A 20,278-nucleotide genomic window follows, 5' to 3' on the forward strand; every position below is an offset into this window, starting at 1 on the left:
ACAACAACATAAATTATTAGCAAAAAGAAACATAAATAATTTCAACCTTCAGATATACAATTATCATTGATAACTTAAAACTAGTAATGGTGAGGTGATGCTTTTCGATGGTTATAGGATCGACATAACAAAAGAGTCCAAGATTCATGAATCAAGTTTTGTATAAAAACCTTTTACCTTTTCTTTTTCCTTCTACAAGTAGCTTTAAATCCATAATTAATGACACGTGCGGAATTGATATTTTTCTTTATACAACTTTTTGCTATCTTTATATAACACGTGCGGTATTATACGGAATATTATGTCAATCAATGATGTAGTGTAGCTTAATATTTTAAAAAATTGACGTTTGCGCGAAAAGGAAAATTAATAAAAGATACTGGAATTTGTGTAAAATTAGGAAACTATATAGATATATTCTTTACAAAACAGATTACTAGTGTACGTCCTATTGGGAAATTCGATAATATTTCTTTGACTATTCTAAATACAGAACCATTATTTACAATTTTACATAGTTTAATCATTAATGTAAAGTTTAGCCCTTATTTGGCCTTCCGCAGGGAACTCTTACCCTTCTGACAAATTAATTCTCTACGATGGATTTTGCGGCCACCACTTTGCTCTATTCTATTTTTGCACATGTGGACAAAAATTGGATTCAACTTATTCATACGTACGCTACCAAAAAAGTCTACACCATTTGTATTTTTTAATTAATAATAATATAGAAAGTTACTTACATTATGAACCGTGTAAATTCTTTTAGATTGCCATTGTATAAACGTAAACTTATAAAAACTTGGGTTTAATTCATATTCATTTCTAACGTAATGACACTTCTCCAATTTAATATACTAGTTTTACTAATCACATACAAACTGTTGAGACAATAATGTACTCTCTCCGTTCCAACTTATGTAAAAGTGTTTGACTAGGTGGGAGTTTAAAAAAAACTTCAAGATTTGTGGTATAAAATAAACTATAGAAATTTATGTTGCTAGAAACCATTCCATTAAGGATAAAAGTAAAAATTTAAAGTTAAATTGTTACTAACTATAAAAAAAAGTATCATTTTTTTGGACTAACTAAAAAATACCACATAAAGTGAGACTGAAATGAATAATCAATTAGTATGTTTTTTACTATGGGTTACGGTTTTAAATAAGATAGTTCACACACATCAATGTAACAACAGTATATTTACGCCAACTCGATACCGACAGGAACTAGTTTTACCAGATAAATTTGTATATAAAGACCCCATCATATCCACCCAAAAACAGATAAGAATCATTTTGAGTTGCAAATTCATCATACAACACGCTTACTATCCCCTATATCCTATGCTCTCCACCACTATCTCCTAAATCTCCACTCAAAAAACAAAGAAGAGAAAGATTTAAACTAATAATGACAGAGATGGTGCAAAACAATATGAGCACTTCTCTTCTTGAAACTTTACAAGCTACGCCCATGATATTCTACTTCATCGTCCCTCTCTTCTTCTTATTCCTTCTCTCCAAATCTCGCCGTAAACGTTTGCCTCCAGGTCCAACTGGTTGGCCTCTGATTGGTAACATGATGATGATGGACCAGTTAACTCACCGTGGCCTTGCCAAACTAGCCCAAAAATATGGTGGTGTTTTTCACCTTAAAATGGGTTATGTTCACAAAATTGTAGTCTCTGGTCCAGACGAAGCTCGCCAAGTATTACAGGTACGGTCAGTAGCGAAGCCTGAAATTTTTCTAGGGATGTTTAGACTTGAAAGAACTAAAAAAAAAAAATCGACAAAAGGTGTTCTTACGTACATCTAAAGTTAATATTTTACTCATATATTTATATAGTGTAGTTTTTCTTAATATTTCGACATAAGATGGTCAATTGACCAGGTATAGCAAAAGATTGCTTCGCCCCTGCGTACGGTTTGAAATGTGTGACCATCTTATCTAAAAACTTAAGATTTAACTTATTTACACTGATAATGTAAATAAATTTTACACAATTTGTATATTAATATATATAATATGTTGTAGAAAGTTATCTTAATATAACTAATTCCACTTATTATAACGAGTTACCTATGCATATCTTTTTAGATGATATGTAAATGTAAGAAATATTTCACACTGTAGTGTATAAAATATACTCATTAGTACTTAATTAATTACATTATGTTTCAACAGGAACACGACATCATATTTTCGAACCGTCCAGCGACCGCAGCCATAAGTTACCTAACATATGACCGTGCAGACATGGCGTTTGCTGACTATGGACTCTTCTGGCGGCAGATGAGAAAATTATGTGTTATGAAACTCTTCAGCCGCAAACGAGCTGAGTCATGGGACTCAGTTCGTGACGAAGTGGATTCCATGGTTAGAATTGTGACAACCAACACAGGCACAGCTGTTAACTTAGGTGAACTTGTTTTCAGTCTCACTCGTAATATTATCTACAGAGCTGCTTTTGGAACTTGTTCTGAAGATGGACAAGAAGAGTTCATTAAAATTATGCAAGAGTTTTCGAAGCTATTTGGTGCGTTCAATATAGCTGATTTTATTCCATGGCTAGGGTGGGTTGGTAAGCAGAGTCTAAATATTAGACTTGCTAAGGCTAGAGCGTCTCTTGATGGGTTCATTGATTCGATTATTGATGACCATATTATGAGAAAGAAAGCTTATGTTAATGGTAAAAATGATGATGGTGGTGATCGAGAAACTGATATGGTGGATGAGCTTTTAGCTTTTTACAGTGAGGAAGCAAAAGTAACTGAGTCCGAAGATTTGCAGAATGCTATCAGACTTACTAAGGATAATATCAAAGCTATCATCATGGTAAGTTCCAAAGAAATATCCCCTAATGCTTTCCCATATATATATATATATATATATATATATATATATATATATACTCCCTCTGTTCCAATTTTATATGAACCTGTTTGACTGGGCACGAAGGTTAAGAAAAAATGAAGACTTTTGAAATTTGTGATTCTAAACAAGTTAAAAATGGGGCCAGAGTATTTGTGTGGTTATAAAAACTTCTCATTAAGGGTAGAATTGGAAGTTTAAACTAAATTGTTTCTAAATTTAGAAAGGAGTCATTTTTTTTGGAGAGTATAAAAAAGGAAATATGTTTACATAAACTAAAACGGAGTATTTTTTTTTTATTAGTCACATATTCAAGAAAAGTGGCACAGTTAAAGAGAGTACTTAAAAAAAGATGACCTTGAAAATCTTGTCCAAATATAATATAGAGTTTCCTTAATTATATAGTGGTGGCGTAAGCCATGCAAAACAAGAAAGTTTAATTTAGGATTTGAATCATTTGCTAATAGCTAAAGAACACGGCTGTCTCTGGCAGCTGTTATATAACTATCAAGAATTATTGAAGCGTAAGTAGCACAAATGTTTTTCGTGAATTTTCCTCATATGTGTTAAGTTTATATTTTTAGTAGTAGTAGTACTATTTGTTTTAATCTGCTTTTGTAAAATGCAGGTTTTGGTAAATTTTTAAGTTGCTTTTATATGGTCGACAGCAGAAAGTAGATTGGTTTTTAGAATAAGAAGATTCCTTAAAGTCTGACAATCATCAGAAAATAGTACTAAGAAAAGAAAAAAATAAATGGATAACCTAAATAGTAAAAATTTGTTTCACTTTAACTTCCCTTCCTTTTTAATGTAATTTGGTTTCAGTGATCAGATTTCTATGATTTTAGCATCACCTGGTGAGACTTATTAAATTAATTTCCTCTTGAAACTTATTAGCATAAAAAAAGATCTCCTTTTCCAATGTAAAGTAATCATTCGTCTTTGTGATATCTCAATATCATGACATAAAATATGATTACGACTTTGTCAAGTCATATGATTGTTAATGTCCCAGCTGGTATAATCTATTACTAGTAAATTGTTTTCTAGAATTAAATACAAAGGAATTAATTCTGATGAACTTACCATTTACCGTTATTCTATCCAAGTCTTGATATAGCTTAGATGCTATTCAAAAATGGAATGTTGTAGGTAACAAAACTTGCAAGTACAATAACTGAAATATTTTATGTGAAAAAGTAGCTCTAAAAATGAAGTAATTACTAACAATAAAAAAAAATCATACTATGAAGCCAATGAATATAGGTAACGTGACAAAATTGATCTAATGTAGTAATCGATTCATTTGTGTACCTTAAATCCAATTACTCTATGATTAAAATTTCCAACTAGCCAATTAAAGCCTATCTACAAAATTTGGTGCCGCGCATTATCTCTTTGAAAATTGATGTTTCAATTTAACACGGTTGGTTACTAAGCTATCCCTGAAAATGATGTAATAGCTGTAGTTAATCACTTAATCTTACTCTTACCTAACCCCCACTACCCACATAAATAATTCCTAGTACAATGTAACAAAATTAGTTTATCTTGTTATAACAGGTTCATTTATTTTTCTTATGGTAACTATTCTTTCTGTTCAATTTTATTTGTCCACTATATTAAAAATATATTTTCATTTTTACTTGTCCATTATACTAAGAGCCCGTTTGGACATTAAAAAAAATCCTTTTTTTTTTTTTTTTGTGAAACAGAAAGCTTTTATTCACAAATAAACAGAAACTCTTTACAGATTATTGCCCCTGATTCCTTCTCTTCTTCCTCTATCTTTCTATATCTTTCCTATACTCTCCTATACTCATCTTTCATTGTTTCCTATACAATTGATCTATCCGCTCCCAATCCTTCCTACTACATTTTTTTTTAAAAAGAATTCACTTTTTTGCGAAATCAGTGTTTGTTCATAAAATTTCCAATTTTCACTTGAAGATGCATTTTAGAAATTTTTAAAATTTTGAAAAACTTCAAAAAGTTGTTTTTCAAAATTTTCACTCAAATTACTCACAAAACTACAAACCCCCACCCCTCCTCCCCCCACCCCCAAACTGATATGTCCAAACACAACTCTAAATTTCAAATACCATTTTAACTTGAATTTTTTTTCACCATTTTTTGGAATTTTACAATTTTTATGTCCAAACGCCTACTAAATCAAGAGAAAGACAATCTTTTTTCCTGTTTTACCCTTATCATTAATTACTCATTTCTCAAATTATATTTCAAGAACCTTTGAAAATACTATCATTATTATAGGTAAAATTGTAAAAATACATATTTGGTTTAGTGTTTCTTAAAGGGCGTTAAAAATTCAAAATGGAGGACTAAAAGTGAACGGAGGAGGGAGTAGTTCTGTTATTTTTTTAGGTGATCTAATTCTAAACAAATTCTTACAACGTGAGTGTATACAATTTAAACTTCCTTAACTCTATCAAAAAATTGCAGGATGTAATGTTTGGAGGGACAGAAACAGTGGCTTCTGCAATAGAATGGGCCATGGCAGAGCTTATGAGGAGTCCTGAAGACCTTAAAAAAGTACAACAAGAGCTGGCTAACGTTGTTGGACTCAACAGAAAAGTTGAAGAATCTGACTTTGAAAAATTAACATATTTAAAATGTTGTCTAAAAGAAACTCTACGTCTTCACCCTCCAATCCCTCTCCTCCTCCATGAGACCGCCGAGGAATCCACCGTCTCCGGCTACCATATTCCGGCAAAGTCACATGTTATTATAAATTCATTTGCCATTGGACGTGACAAAAATTCATGGGAAGATCCTGAAACTTATAAACCTTCTAGGTTTCTCAAAGAAGGTGTACCAGATTTTAAAGGAGGTAATTTTGAGTTTATACCATTTGGGTCGGGTCGGAGGTCTTGCCCCGGTATGCAACTTGGGCTTTATGCATTGGAAATGGCTGTGGCCCATCTACTTCATTGCTTTACGTGGGAATTGCCAGATGGTATGAAACCAAGTGAGCTTAAAATGGATGATATTTTTGGACTTACTGCTCCAAGAGCTAATCGACTCGTGGCTGTGCCTAGTCCACGTTTGTTGTGTCCACTTTATTAATTGAAGAAAAAAGATGGGGATTTTACTTGCATCAAAGAGTGATGCTTGTGATTTTCCACCTTTTTGGTTAAATATACGAATTATTATGATATATAAATTCTTGGGCACAAAAAAGGAGCATATGACATGGTTTGTTTGGATATTTTACCTTTTATTTTTGTTTGTTATTTCATTTATAGTATATATGTCGCATACATATAATTGAGTAGAGTCAAAAGCAAGGACGAAAATAATTGCTTGGAGTTGAAAGGGAAAGAGGAGGGAATTGAATGGTTATTGTGTATATGAGACGCTCTCTTTATTCTCGTAAATTTCTGACATTTGGCTTGTAAATGTCTTTTTTCTTCTTTTGAACACACAATCCTTATCAAATAAAGACTTGATCCTGGTTGAATTACTTGTGATTATTTTTCTTCTTTTTTTTTTTTTTTCTTTTTGGTACTTGTTCATTTTGATTGAGTTAGTAAGTAGTTTAATTCAACTCCGTTACTGGGTACATGCATAAAACAAGAAAAAGATAATTTACTAGTTAGATAATTCGATTGATATTAATGAGAATTGATTAACACTTATTGTATGAAAAACTTCCATCGATATCACTGGATTATAAATGTTGGTAGTTACTGATGAAAATTTAATTTAAGCTATGGTTTAAAGATTTTTTTTTTTATCTTTTATCCTTGTAAAATGTTTGCGATTGTATCCAGCTAACTCTTTGGTCCAGGGGCGGATTTAGGGGGCGCAAGGGGTTCACCCGAACTCCCTTCGCCGAAAAATTACACTGTATATATAAGTAAAATCTAGTTTTTATCTCTATATATTAAGTTTTGAACTCCCTTAACACAATTCAAAAGTATAGTTTAGTGGTCAAGAGGGTTCAAAACATTCATAACGTCACAAGTTCAAGTCCCACTAGCTAAAAAAAAAATTTTGAACCCCCAAGATTCTGCCTCCGCCACTGCTTTGGTCATGCGCACAAACATGTCATAATGCAAGTCACCTAACTAGAATTTAAAAGCTAGCATTTCTTTAGAAACTGAAGGCATTTAGCGGTAGGAGAAATACAAGGAGGAGCTAAATATTGGTGTCAATGTCACGATCACTTTGTCGGTCGAATTATTTAAAAGATTGCACTTTGTAATGTGAAACTAGTTGAAGTACTCCTTTCTGTCCACAATAGGTGATTATTTTATCCTTTTATTTTGGTCTAAAATAAGTGTTCATTTACATAATCAAAAAGGAATTAATTTTATTATTCTAAAATGTGCCCTTATTTACACATTCCAATGTATCAAGGTAACAATTAATTAAGGTTAATTTAGTGAATACATTTTTTTTTCTTTAGGAGTTTGTATTTCCTTAATGAATGTGCCAAAACTAAAATGGCCAATTATTGTGGATCGGAGGGAGTATCTATTAATTCCTTTTACTTCCCATTAATCATCATCCACATGAAATGCTGAAGCTACGTTTAGCTTCGAGCTGCTTGTAATTTCTTCAAACTAGAGTTGGTATCCTGCCTTTTTCATTTATTGAATCTGAAATTTGATAGATGAATTAAATGCAAAAGCTAGTTGTTACTTCAAGTTGACGGCATTTATAAGCACCACTCTCTGCACGTTGCTACCAATCAATGCATCCTTCAACTCCACCCTGATCCTCTCGAATATAACAACAACAATCCACTAAAATTTCGCTAGTGATCCTTTAGAAAATAAGAAAAGAAAAAGAATAAATATTCTTTATGGTCGGAGAATAAGCGTAAAATATAATAGTAATCAAATACTACTTACTGTCACACCTCCTTTTTTTACCCGAGGAGATAAGGAAAGAAAGGAGTTTTTCCAATTTAAGTGACATTAATCGAAATGGGATTATTTATTTATTTCAGAGTCACCACTTGGGATAATTTATGGTGTCCCAAGTCACCGATTTATTTTAAATCCCAAATCGAGGAAATTTAACTCCGTTTAAAGTCCGCGAAACCAGAAGACCGGGTAAGAAATTCTGTTAACCCGAGAGAAGGTGTTAGGCACTCCCGAGTTCCGTGGTTCTAGCACGGTCGCTTTAATAATTATACTTGGCTTAACTAATTCTGGATATTTTATGTTCTAGAGAAATTTATGCATTTTTGCCTCAAACCGCTTTTAATTGCTTGATTATTTGAAATTATAGAATTATCTTGAAACGAATCATGCGTACGTGTATTCGTTTTGCTTAGTGTGTCCGGAATCATGTCACGCGTACGTGTACACAATTAATAACACTTTATTATTTTTAAGATTGTTTTATCAAAGTTGCGCAAACGCATACTTTACCTATAATTTGAAAAATCATAATTATGTCACGATACATAATCACAATAATTGATTTGTTAATACACGCGTAACGCATACTAGAGATTTGATTTTTGAAGTTATGAGGCATTTATCCTACTATGAAAAAATTGGACAACTTAACATTATTTAAATAATGAGCCTGTTGGACTCGAACATCTTGCCCATTTATTAGAACATTTGATCGGAAAAATATTTTCAAACCCAATTCTCAATTCACTGATATCTTTTAATTACTACTAATTAATAATGGCCTATATTATGAAGTCATCTAATGACCCAAATTGTCATTTAATACACCACAGGATCATATGGCTCAATACCCACGTAACTACCATTTTCCTAAATATTTCTTATTTTTTTAACTTTCATGAAATACAATTAATAATAATTAAAACCAACACTACATCTCACAGAATAGGAAAACCACGAATCAGAACAATACTCCAACGATATCAATTCACTTTATCATACTTTGTATTTGCAATTCACTCTATACTAAATTCACCTATTTAAATAAACATATTAGTAATAAAATAATTATAAAACAAACATTCATGGTAAATAAAGCAATATTGCACCAGCAAAGTTGATAAACAATAACTGTTTGATTTTGTATATATATATATATATATATTATACTAAAAAAATTGCGGCTTTGAAGAAAAGAATTGTACCTTTTGTATTGAAAAATCTAATTTCTTTCGGTACAGAAGAATCAAAATAGCAAGAAAAATTCCCAACGGACCTTGAATCTCAGCCGAAACTCGCCAGCACCTTCACTCGATCTCCTCCAATTTTGGGAACCTCTGTGCGTGTTTTAATGGGTGAAACTAGAAACTTCTAAGGTGATTTAATGGGTTAAACTAGCAATTTTGCTGAGAAAGGAATGTTTTTTTTTAGCTGATTTTACGGATTTTGCAGGAGGTCATTTACATGATTTCATTTAATGGAGGTGGTAGCACTTTTTGATGGTAAAAGTATCGTTCTCTGAGAGGAAAAGAAAGGCGGCTACTCTAAATTTCTCAATCTTTGCTCCTTCTTTCGTTATCCGTCCGTGACCCCCCCCCCCCCTCCCCCCATCCCCCCCATACTCCTTTTTCTCTTATTTATAAAGAGGATAAAAATTAGTTATCTATTCTTGTGCAAAACAATTATAAGTGGGATGTGGGATTGTGAGTGGGGGGAAGTGGGGAAGTGGAGAATAGGACGTGAGGGGTATGGGAAGTTAGGAGATTTTTATATTTTCTTTTAGAAGTAAAATTCAATTAAAATATTAACACAAAAATATGAACCAACTAACTTTAGACCAAGAAAAATATAAGAAATCTAACTATTTACATATAGTTTAAATAATACTAAGAAAAATACATAGCTTACTTATTAAAATTCTAATTAAAAGAAATCATATATATATTTTTTGTAATTTTTTTTTTCTCTTTACAAATAAAAACAAAATATTCTATAAGTATATGAATACAAATATATAAGATTAGACCTGAAGAAATATTTACACTAAAATTTGGGTGTGGTAAAAAATTAGGTGTTCACACTTACTTTGTGGTGCTGATCAATGTGGACAAAAAGTCTGATAATGGTGGGGTTAAGCAAGTCCAAAGCTGTGAAAGGAGCGTTAAGAAGAGTTTGAATTTAATGTTGAAAAGTGTTTTCACTTAAATTAACAAGGACACAGCACTGGTATTCTTCAACACCCCTAAGATTTTGCTGTTGTAGAGAGTTGACATTTGGAAGACGAAAAGCAAACGTGATTTGAATATGTGATGCAATCTTAGGGAGTTTAGTTGGATCATATTTAATTTCTCCCCCTTGAAAATTTTGGAGAAAGGACAAACGTTCTTTTTGATATATATACTAAAGAATAGTCAATTCTTCATGAGTTTGAAAAAACTAGGGTGCATTAGAGTATTCATGCTCTAAAGGATATTATGAACTTTTTCTATGGCTGTGATCCTCTAAATTAATTACTTAAAAGAATTTATAGGAAATATTCTCTCCACGAAGGAAAAACTTTAATTTTGTTTTCTCTAATATGCATAATCTAAGTATACATTGTCCATATACATTTACGTAATATTAGTGTAAAAATGAAGAGAAAAAGAAAGAAAACAAAAATAAAATAAAGAGTGAATTAAACTCAGAACGGACTCCTACATGTTACATGGCATGGCATAAGTCTCCATCGAACTTGATAAAGTTCTTTTACCTTTTAATATATCAACTTATCAAGTTAATCTCCGGAACCCCCCACACACACACAAAAAAAAAAAAAAAAAAAAAAAGAGGGATCAACATGACTTTTTTCTAGAATGCCATAGAGCAAGATAGGTAGGAAGTATGTATCAAAAGTAAAAGAGCTAATTAAACGGTAGGTATGGATTTCCTTTCTCTTTTATATGTTTTCCCTTTTTCACACTTGAAATGCACTTGTTATAACACCAACAATATTAATGCGCATCGTTTTCACATTTATTAATCTGTTGTTACCCTAAAGCCCTTTCTGTGTTGAAAATAACCACAACAAATTAAAAGGAATTGCTAACGTTCTCATAGCTTTTACTGATAATCTTCTTAGTAAGATACGACAGATCTTGGTGGGAAAGAGTCAACAAAAATGACCTGCAAAAATGGTTAGATATTGACACACACAACAAGAAGTTGCTCTTCTTCTCCTTGCTTTTCACTTATCTAAATACGACAAATTAGTATTAGTACTCTATCAAGGTGCCAAATATATCAACAAAAATGGTCTGAGATTTGTCAGATATTGTTTTCAAAAAGTGGGTGGTAAATTTAAATTCACAACCACAAAATAGCTCCAATACATATTTCTTCATGCACCATACTGTCAAATCATACGATAATTAGTACTTTGGAGTTTTGTCGAAAAATTATGTCCTTAAGAATACTTGGCTGGAATTGGGACACAGTACTCCTGGCCAAGTGCTAGCACCACGTTTGCATATTGCAATAGGAAAGATCGACTAATAGCTCGTTTGGCCAAGCTACAAATATCACGTTATTTTGAGAAGTACTTTTTTTCAAAAGTATTTTTCACTTTTGGTGAGAAACAATTTGTGTTTGGCTAATTAGTTTGAAAAGCACTTCTGAGCAGCAATTAGTGTTTGACCAAACTTTAAAAAACTGCTTCTAAATGTATTTTTCTCAAAAGTGCTTCTCAAAAAGTGCTTTTGGAGAGAAGCTACTTTTTTCTGCTTCTCCTCGAAAGCACTTTTTTCCTTCCAAAAGCTTGGCCAAACACCTTAATTTTTGTCCAAAAATGCTTTTGGCAAAAAAAAAGAAGCAATTTTGACCAAAAAGAAGCTTGGCCAAACAGGCAATAAATCATGCACACAAAATCCTTCGTAGTTATTTTGTAGTAGGGACCGAAAGTGATGGTGTGGTCCAAATTGTTTAAGTTTTAGCTTCTCCAATTATTGAAGCAACTGTATAAGGTGTAATTTGCTAATATCAAACAGCTAACCTAGACCAGACTCCCGAGTGGAGTCTTGCATATATTTATGTGGAAGGGACTTAAAAGTGGGAGCCTATCATTCAATATATATACATTCGTCAACAATGACGGACATGCAAAAGATAGTTTGATAATTCAACCAAAATGTTTATGGCATTGGGCCAAATAACCCACAGCTATTGGTCAAAATAGCTCCAATACATACACTACTTTCCTCAAGCGCGATACTGTTTACAATACTTAGTACTTAATGGCAGTACCATGACCTTAAGAATACATGGCTGGAGTTGGCACACAGAAGATACGGCCTGGCCAAGTGTTAGCACCATGTGCTAATTGCAATAGGAAAAGACTAAAATCATGCGAATAAAATTAAATGCTACGTTATATATTTTTAGGGTTCGAAGTGATGTTTGTGGTCTATATTGTATGAGTCAAAATCCGCTCTTAGAATATTCAGGTCAAGATAACATTACGGGAAGAATCCTCAAATTGTCATTTATTAGAATGGCCCAAGAAGCCTCACATGTCGAGGAGTCGATGAGGGCCCTAGTCAAAGCATCAACGAGGATCAATGTCGAGGTCGAGTACCGACAAGGGAGCTGTAATGCTAGTTTTCAAGATAGGATCTTAAAGAGAATATTTTAGTGGATATTCTATTTATTTGTACTATCAGGGTTTCTTTTGGGAACGTGTCCCGGATAAATAGAAAAAGAAACAGTGGTAGAGGGGCATGTGATATTTTTGTAAGAAAAGCACTTTGATAAAAAGATTCGGTATTCACTCAATACAAAAATCTACTTTTCACTGAGATTCTTATCTACACTTTGCCATCAGATCCGAGAAATCCTCGATTGTTCAAGGATTTGTCTGTTAATCATTGTCAGGTGGAAGGTTCATTTATTCCAACCGTCATTGATTGAATCATTCCCTTTATCTACTTAAATGTCATTTATTATTGTTCATTGAATATTATATGTTACACAACTGTTCTTGACTTTTCAAAGCATTTATCACGCGGTGCCATTGCCATATGCATAAACGCTTATCAATTGCTTTTTCTAATATTAAGATCTAAGGATATAATTATTAACTAGGATTAACCTTGTTTATATAAATTTAATTATTTGAACGAAGAGTTATATTTTTTGTCAAACAATTTGGCGCTGTCTGTGCGGAATTTTTAGTTAAATTTTTAGTTTCTTCTAAATCTAGAACCAACACAGGTCAATAACGTCACGAAACCCAAGACCTATTATCTCTCTGTGTGCAAAACCTAACATGGCAGGTAACCAAGAAAAAAGGGCAAGGATAACAAGTGACTGCCGGACCAACCTCATAAATGTCATCAACGAGAGTTGTGGAACGGCGGGTGAAGACACGACGCCCAATGCGTCCCCTAAGCGAGATGGGCCACCACCCCCACACTACAGCATAACAAAACCCCGTGGTAAAGGAGCCTCTACGTTTGCAGAGGAAGGGGCGCCCCCAGTTGTCAAAAAGCTCCTCGAGGCATGGTTGACTGACACACTGACAAACATCCTCAACAAACCCACTCCAGGCTCGACTGTAGAAACCGCAAGGACTGGCACAACTACTGTTCTTGACTTTTCAAAACATTTATCACGTGGTTCCATTGTCATCCACATAAACGCTTATCAATTGCTTTTTCTAATATTAAGATCTAAGGATCTTATTATTAACTAGGATTAACCTTTGTTTATATAAATTTAATTATTTGAACCAAAATTTATATTTTTGGTCAAACACATGTGTTATGTCGTCCAAATCAAGAATCCAACACAGCTTTCCCTTTAGAACAAGTCTCCAAACAAACCGAATCTAGTTTATTTGAGACTTTTCCTTTAGAACAAGCCTCCAAACAACCTGAATTCAGTTATTACTCAAATAAACTGTTCAAATATGAAGTTCCGGCTTCTCCAATTATGGAAGAAAATATGTTGTTACTGGCCGGTGGGGAACTATATCTATATCAGGAATGAGCTTTAAGAAAACGCACTTGATGGATTGAGTAGAGAGAAGAAACCCATAGCAAGAAGATTTAGAAAGAATACAACTATTTAAAAAAAAAAAAATACTGAAATTCGGTGCCGATATTATCGAAGTGTGTGGCTTTTATACCAAGTTAATAATGTGCCTGACCAATTAATCTAAATTCTTAACTTTAGATGACATTAGGGCGAAATTTTAGTAGTAGTTGTTGTTAAGGTCGAGTATTACGGTTGTAGGCTAGGAGGTAGTTGAGTCTTGCGTTACCTTATTCTGTTGTGAGCCTAGTCTGGTAGGGTTGTCTGAAATAGCTAGGGGCATTGTCGTGTCTTACTATTTTCTCTTTCGGTGCAGGACCTATTTACTAGCCATCATTTTTTTTTTGTCGCATTTTTCCTTATGCATTTTATGTTCCTATTTTTCCTATGATCTCTGTGGTGAAACTAATATTCTCTCCTTTTTGTTTTTCTTATTATCTTGAGCCGAGGGTCTTCCGGAAACAGGCTTTCTACTCTTTCGGGGTAGGGGTAAGGTCTGCGTACATACTACCCTCCCCAGACCCCACTAGTGGAATTTCACTGGGTTGTTGTTGTTGTTTTTAAATAACGTGATCAATTGATTCGACATTTTAGCATAGTAAGCAGAGATCCCTCGCTGGCACCAATTATCAAAAAGTGTCCACATGCTCAACCAAAGAAAAAGAATCAAACATGAACGAGATGGAACATGCCAAGACATAATTAAAATGAATAAATGTACCTCATCTCTACATAGAAGAAAATGTTGTACTGTAATTTTGGCTAAGAGGATTCAATTGATCACCCTTGGGCCAATGGGGCTGCACCGCTGCCTTGACGTATCTTTTGCAAGTACCAAAATAACCATCCACCTAACCTCTTGGACTAAAAATAGCCGGTGAATGTATAATATATATAATTCATATATAATATATGTATAATTGTGTGCAATTAATGTATAATCTATGTATGCCGGCTAGAAAAAATAAATATTGAATTTAGCCGGCTATTTGTGTAACAATCTCAAAACATGCATGGATTCATAAAACACACCAGTCGTTCAAAAAGCAAAATAAGAAATTAACAAAAAAAATTGCAACAGGATTGCACGTTTATCTGAGTCCACTATAATGATAATGTCTGCTAATGCGATTGAGATTTAGGTGTCATACAACTCTGCTTAATCCATTGAGCAGCAAGGATGTTGAACAACAATATTTTTTTAAATCAATAATTAGCATTGTACTTCAGCCACTTACTTCAAAATACGGACTATGGCCAAACCAACAGCAGATATAGAGACAAGGGTACCTATACAATATTTTATAACATCATATTTTGCGGCTTCCAACTGAGCCCTTAATCCATGAATTTCCTGGGATTACACAAAAAGGCAGACTGGATTAGTTCAAATTACCGGGTATCAAATGTCAATTTATAGTTGCGTATTACACTTACTCGGTCAAGTTTGTTAGTGAGGTTAGTGGTTTCTTGATTCTGATTTGCTAGTTCATCCCGGATTCTCCTGCAAATGAAGAACAATATTAGACTCTAGCCGTAAACAGCTGACTAACAGTTTATCTACAAACATATTACTAATGATTATGCGACTGGTTACTTATTTTACAAAGATACTGAAGATCATGCACAAAATAAAATAGTGACAGTAGCTCCTTACCCCCTTTCAAGATTGAGATCCAACCTATGGCCAGCAGTGACTTTGTCAATCTCATACCTGCAATAACCCAAAACGAAGACCAGAGGAAAAATTACAAATTTCAAAACAAGCACACTGTAATATGAAAATGATAACAAGAAAATATAGCTTGTGAAGGCCAACCTCAATTCACTGCGCATCTTTTCTATGTCACTTTTGAGTTTTTCAGTTTCATGTTGGAGTAGAGAAAAGTGGTTCTCCTGGATCACCAAATTAATAAAACATGAATCAATTTACAAGTTTGGACACCCATGAATCATCATTAGAGAGAAAAGACATTGTTCAAATGTAATATACATATAGAATTAGAGGTTTACAAATTTGCACTACCCTCCTACTAGTAATACACCTTTGTACATATCTACGTAAAGTCCAATACGTAGACTCACATGATCTCATATCAACCTCCTTCCGGGAACTCCGATTAACTTATCTTATTGAGCCTCTCTCCTAGGGTTGGTTTTCTTTTTTTTAATCAAGCAAAAGGATCGCATATTTCCACACCAATCAAAATGCGACTCGCTCAGCAACCATATCTAACCTGCTCTTCCATTCCCAATTTCTAACTATTGATGACTAGTTCATTTTACAATGTCTCGCCGTACCCCTTGATTCAGTCATGTCTTCTCAAACAACAGAGAGCTACTTTGACCACACAAATAAGATGTTCCACCAAACCACCTCGCTCATGCCCTCAATGTAATTACTGTCACAAGACTGGTTACACTCTGCGAGAAACGCTACTCCCTGCATGGTGCGTCTACCAGAATGTTGCACATGAAGAATCCATAGACAACACATGCAGATCATTATTCCCCTATCAGGGGCAAACTGTAATGAGTTTCTCCAGTTCCAAACGTTTCACCAGTTGTCTCCTCAAATAGCCCCCGTGTCAGGAAATTCTATTGCATATGTTTCACAGTCATCCTTCCTTGGTGATCGATCATTTTCTCTACTATTCTTTGTCGTCAACTTTATCCATCAAAGTAGCTGATGGTTCTCAAATGGCAATCCAACAAAAACAAGCTAATCATCTTTTCCTTTTTGAGCTTAAAGTTTACCTTTATATTCCTAATCATCCTTCTAATCTCCCTTCAACCAGTCACTTGACTAGCACAGTCAACTACTAAGTAACTTCTTGAGTGCTTTTCTGTATGCAAGACCAAAGTTCAGAACAAATCATGAGTCATAAGAACTTACTGCCTCAACCTCTAAAGATTCTACTACAAGGTACACGCCAAGCTGCAGATACTCATGCAGTCTCCACACACAAGTGTGATAATTGGACTAGGTCTCCTTTAGTACAGTGTGGCACATACGCCTTGAGTTAATATGCACTTCCCAACAACATAGGATAGCTGAAAGAAAAAGAAACACTTGATTGAAACAACATGCAGCCTGCTTGTACATTCTAATTTTCCATTATGTTTTAGCTAATGTTATTCTTACATATAGCAACGTCATAAATTAAATGCATTCACGACTATAGATCAGATTCCTTATTCCAGTTTTTTTTACAACACATTATATTCACGACCAACTAGTGTATTTGAAAGAGAGCAATTTGTCCATAACTTGGACCCTCGGGAAAGACAAATTAATACACTATGCTTCTAAGTGTATAACTAGGGTCTTTTAATTAGTTCTAGATATTCTTGAGCTCAGGAGGGATATGGCTATTGGCCCGATTCTAATTAGAACATCATATCTGCAGATGTCACTTAGTTTTTAACTCGTCCTTACTTCGCATATTCTCAAAGCAGCTTGTGCCACATCTAAGGCTCCCTCCTATCATCAATCTCTACCATCTGATAAGCCCCCGCACATTCCCCAGAACCTCACCTCTTGACATATCAACCACGTTATCGACTTACACCTACTCAACATACTCACACCTTGCAACAAATCCTTGCATTGCCACATATATTATCATCTTCATCACCTTTTCATACTATATTGAAAAGGTAACCCCTCCATCTTCCAAATGCAGTTTCATGGTATGGAGAGAGGAACTTTCTAGCAGGCCCCTTTGTACTTTGCAGTTCACATAATTTCAATTGACTAGGGCAAATAATTGACATAGAAGTTCAAATAGTTAAACAATAGTCAAATGCTAATGTAAAGTAGATTATTTGAGAAAAGAGAAAATTCATATCGACGTGCAATGATGAATGATACTAAGTAACACGATCATTAATCTAAAACTCAGTATTTACAGGTTCACTAGCTATTCTATGTGGCGATTCATTTTAAGAGAATAATTCATGTTACTATACTCAGATCGAGATGTTGATGAGCTTTTGCGACATCAACTCGGACATTAAACCTACAAGCAGCACTAGAACAGGTGGTGTACATATAAATAATCGCTCTTCACTACTAAGTATATTCTTCACTAAACATTTTAAATAATACAATCAGCATACCAACTAAGCAACTGAGATCATACAGAAAAAAAATAAACACCTGAGATTGGCTCATTATAGAACAGACTGATGATATCTCAAGTATCAACATACAGAGCTGTATTTTTTATGATCAGATTTTAACCAACTTCCTTAAGCGAAAGGTCTAGTAGTATGTGGGCTGATGTGACTATATTTAAGAGCCAACACGATATTAGACATGCAATTTTGATAAAACAGTCACACATGATACATGTCTGATGCACCGGCATAATGCTGTTTTTTTTCTAATAATCAAGAAATCCCCGAGGGTCAATGCACACAGTTTCAAACTCAGGGGACAATGGGCCTGCCCATCTACCCTACTCCCCTTTAATACCAAGCTTTTATTTGACAGTACACAAGTAGGTCATCGGAGAAAAATTAAGTTAGTTGCCCATTTGAGGACTAAGAGGGCAAAAATGCAAGTTTTGAGCTAGGAGAAAACCATCCAAATCATTATCGGCATATTTACCCAATGGAAACATATGAAGGAATCAATGTAAGACTATTGGATTAATGGGTCCTTAGCACTTAGCAGTTCATGCAAGGGTAGGTCATTGGTGATATCTCGAAAAAGAAAGCCCCTTTATAATATCTTCCTGGTGCGAAGAGTTCTGGTAAGATCACTCATAAAGGCCTTGACAACTCCCAAAGGTCGTATGCATACTGGATGACCTACTCATTCAGCATAATACCACTCCAAGTTCCAACCTTTACCAAAATACGCAATGACAAAGGAGAAAATTCCCCACCAACAATATCTTTTTATAAAAAAGGGCATGTAAAATTCGCTATGACCAATCAATGCAAAACTAAATTAGCCATACTCAGTGCATCAAAATGTGAATCAACAAATTTCACTGTGAAAAACTGATACCCGAGAGCTTTGAACTTCGGACTTAAATTTGGACAACTTGGATTCTTGAATCATCTCAAGCTATATAGATGAAAATAATATCACATTAGTATAAAGTTTAAGCCGAATTAATTCAAAATTACATGTATAAAATTTTTTAAAAAAAATATACGTACTGTCTGCAACTCTTCTTTAGAAACAAAAGTCTGAGCAACATTTTCCAAGCTGTCATTCAAAACCTCAGTAATAGCAGCAGTAATAGCCTCAGCTTGCTTCGTAGGCACCCCTTGTGCTTCCAGTCTTCTCACCTAACCAAAAAAAAAATCATTCTTAGGCCAATTGAAAAACTGAAAAATCAAACAGTACTCATCATTCAATTTCAATTTCAATTTCAATTTCTGATTGAAGCAGGATAAAAAATGAAAAGCCAACAAAAAAGAAAGAAATGAAAAGAAATACTTATTACAAGAGCTAGAGTGTCGACGAGGAACAAGCGCTTGCCGTTGAAAGAAGGGTTCGAAATGAGTCTGCCGTCGAATCGGTTGCGTCCGGAAAGAGCTCCGAGTTTAGATCCGAAATATCCGACCCGTTTACATGCCGCATATGCGGCCATTTGAATTCATGCGAAGCAATCGTCTTCTTGGCTCCGATCGTTGTAGAAGATTTGAGTATACAGTTGAATTTGTGAATCAAAAAGTAGAAGTGAATGGTATTCTTACCAATGAGCAGGAGACGGAACACGTTTTTCTTGGCGATAATGAAATAGTTCAGGATTTCTTTATTTGGTTATTAATTTTAATGTTTGAACCTTTGCTTGCTCCTCCTTTCAGCTTCCATTTTCGGGGGAGTATTCCCGAAAGAGAAAAACCGCCAGCAATTGTAACATATGCTTTTATTCTCCTTTTACCTCATATAATTTGGATCCTTGTAAAAGGTTCGGAAAAGGTCCAAATATATCTTGTGCAATGAGAAAATATTTAAATATATTCTTCGTTATATTTTGAGTCCAAATATATTTTTATGGTTATACTATTGATTCAAATATAACACTTTTCCATTAAGTTTGGCCAAGGTGGACATCCAATCCTACGTGGCACTAACATTTGATGAGGTGACTACTACGTGGCATGCCACCTCAGCGCCCCTAACCAATTTTACCCCTCCCTTATATTCTTTTTTCACCACTAAAATTTTCTTGATTTCCGCCACCATTACTGCTACCATCGGCAATATTCCTAATATGTTTGCTCTTAGAAAAGTATGGGGCTCGTGGTGGTGGTAGTAGTAAATCTTAATGTAAAACTTCTTTACACCAAAAATAACTCAAATCAAATCACGGATATCCCAGAAATCTAAGGTTTTGATATACTTACTGATTGTTCTTATGTTCTGCAAATGAATGGTCAAAAAAGTATGTAAGCACTAGAGTAAGACAATCTAC

At 34.1% G+C, this 20,278-nt stretch overlaps 2 protein-coding genes and 1 long non-coding RNA gene across 3 annotated transcripts; 1 reads left to right on the forward strand and 2 right to left on the reverse strand.

The window, feature by feature from the left end:
- Positions 1-1,265: 1,265 nt before the first annotated feature.
- Positions 1,266-6,358, forward strand: LOC109217622 (cytochrome P450 84A1-like). Its single transcript, XM_019381888.1, has 3 exons — positions 1,266-1,719; positions 2,188-2,838; positions 5,338-6,358. The coding sequence occupies exons 1-3, from the start codon at positions 1,414-1,416 to the stop codon at positions 5,959-5,961; spliced, it is 1,581 nt and encodes a 526-aa protein (XP_019237433.1). The 5' UTR covers positions 1,266-1,413; the 3' UTR covers positions 5,962-6,358.
- Positions 6,359-7,373: 1,015 nt separating this feature from the next.
- On the reverse strand, positions 7,374-9,359 carry LOC109217621. Its single transcript, XR_002066662.1, has 2 exons — positions 8,975-9,359; positions 7,374-7,666 (listed from the first exon to the last, which is right to left on the reverse strand). It is a non-coding gene; the product is annotated as an uncharacterized LOC109217621 (long non-coding RNA).
- Positions 9,360-14,876: 5,517 nt separating this feature from the next.
- LOC109217623 (protein FMP32, mitochondrial-like) lies at positions 14,877-19,743 on the reverse strand. The gene is made up of 7 exons (XM_019381889.1): positions 19,304-19,743; positions 19,014-19,145; positions 18,859-18,918; positions 15,658-15,734; positions 15,496-15,552; positions 15,276-15,342; positions 14,877-15,192 (listed from the first exon to the last, which is right to left on the reverse strand). Exons 1-7 carry the CDS (start codon positions 19,448-19,450, stop codon positions 15,073-15,075), a joined length of 660 nt encoding a protein of 219 aa, XP_019237434.1. The 5' UTR covers positions 19,451-19,743; the 3' UTR covers positions 14,877-15,072.
- Between the last annotated feature and the right edge of the window lie 535 nt (positions 19,744-20,278).

Source organism: Nicotiana attenuata, unplaced genomic scaffold (genome assembly GCF_001879085.1).
Source record: "Nicotiana attenuata strain UT unplaced genomic scaffold, NIATTr2, whole genome shotgun sequence".
NCBI classification, from domain to species: domain Eukaryota; kingdom Viridiplantae; phylum Streptophyta; class Magnoliopsida; order Solanales; family Solanaceae; genus Nicotiana; species Nicotiana attenuata.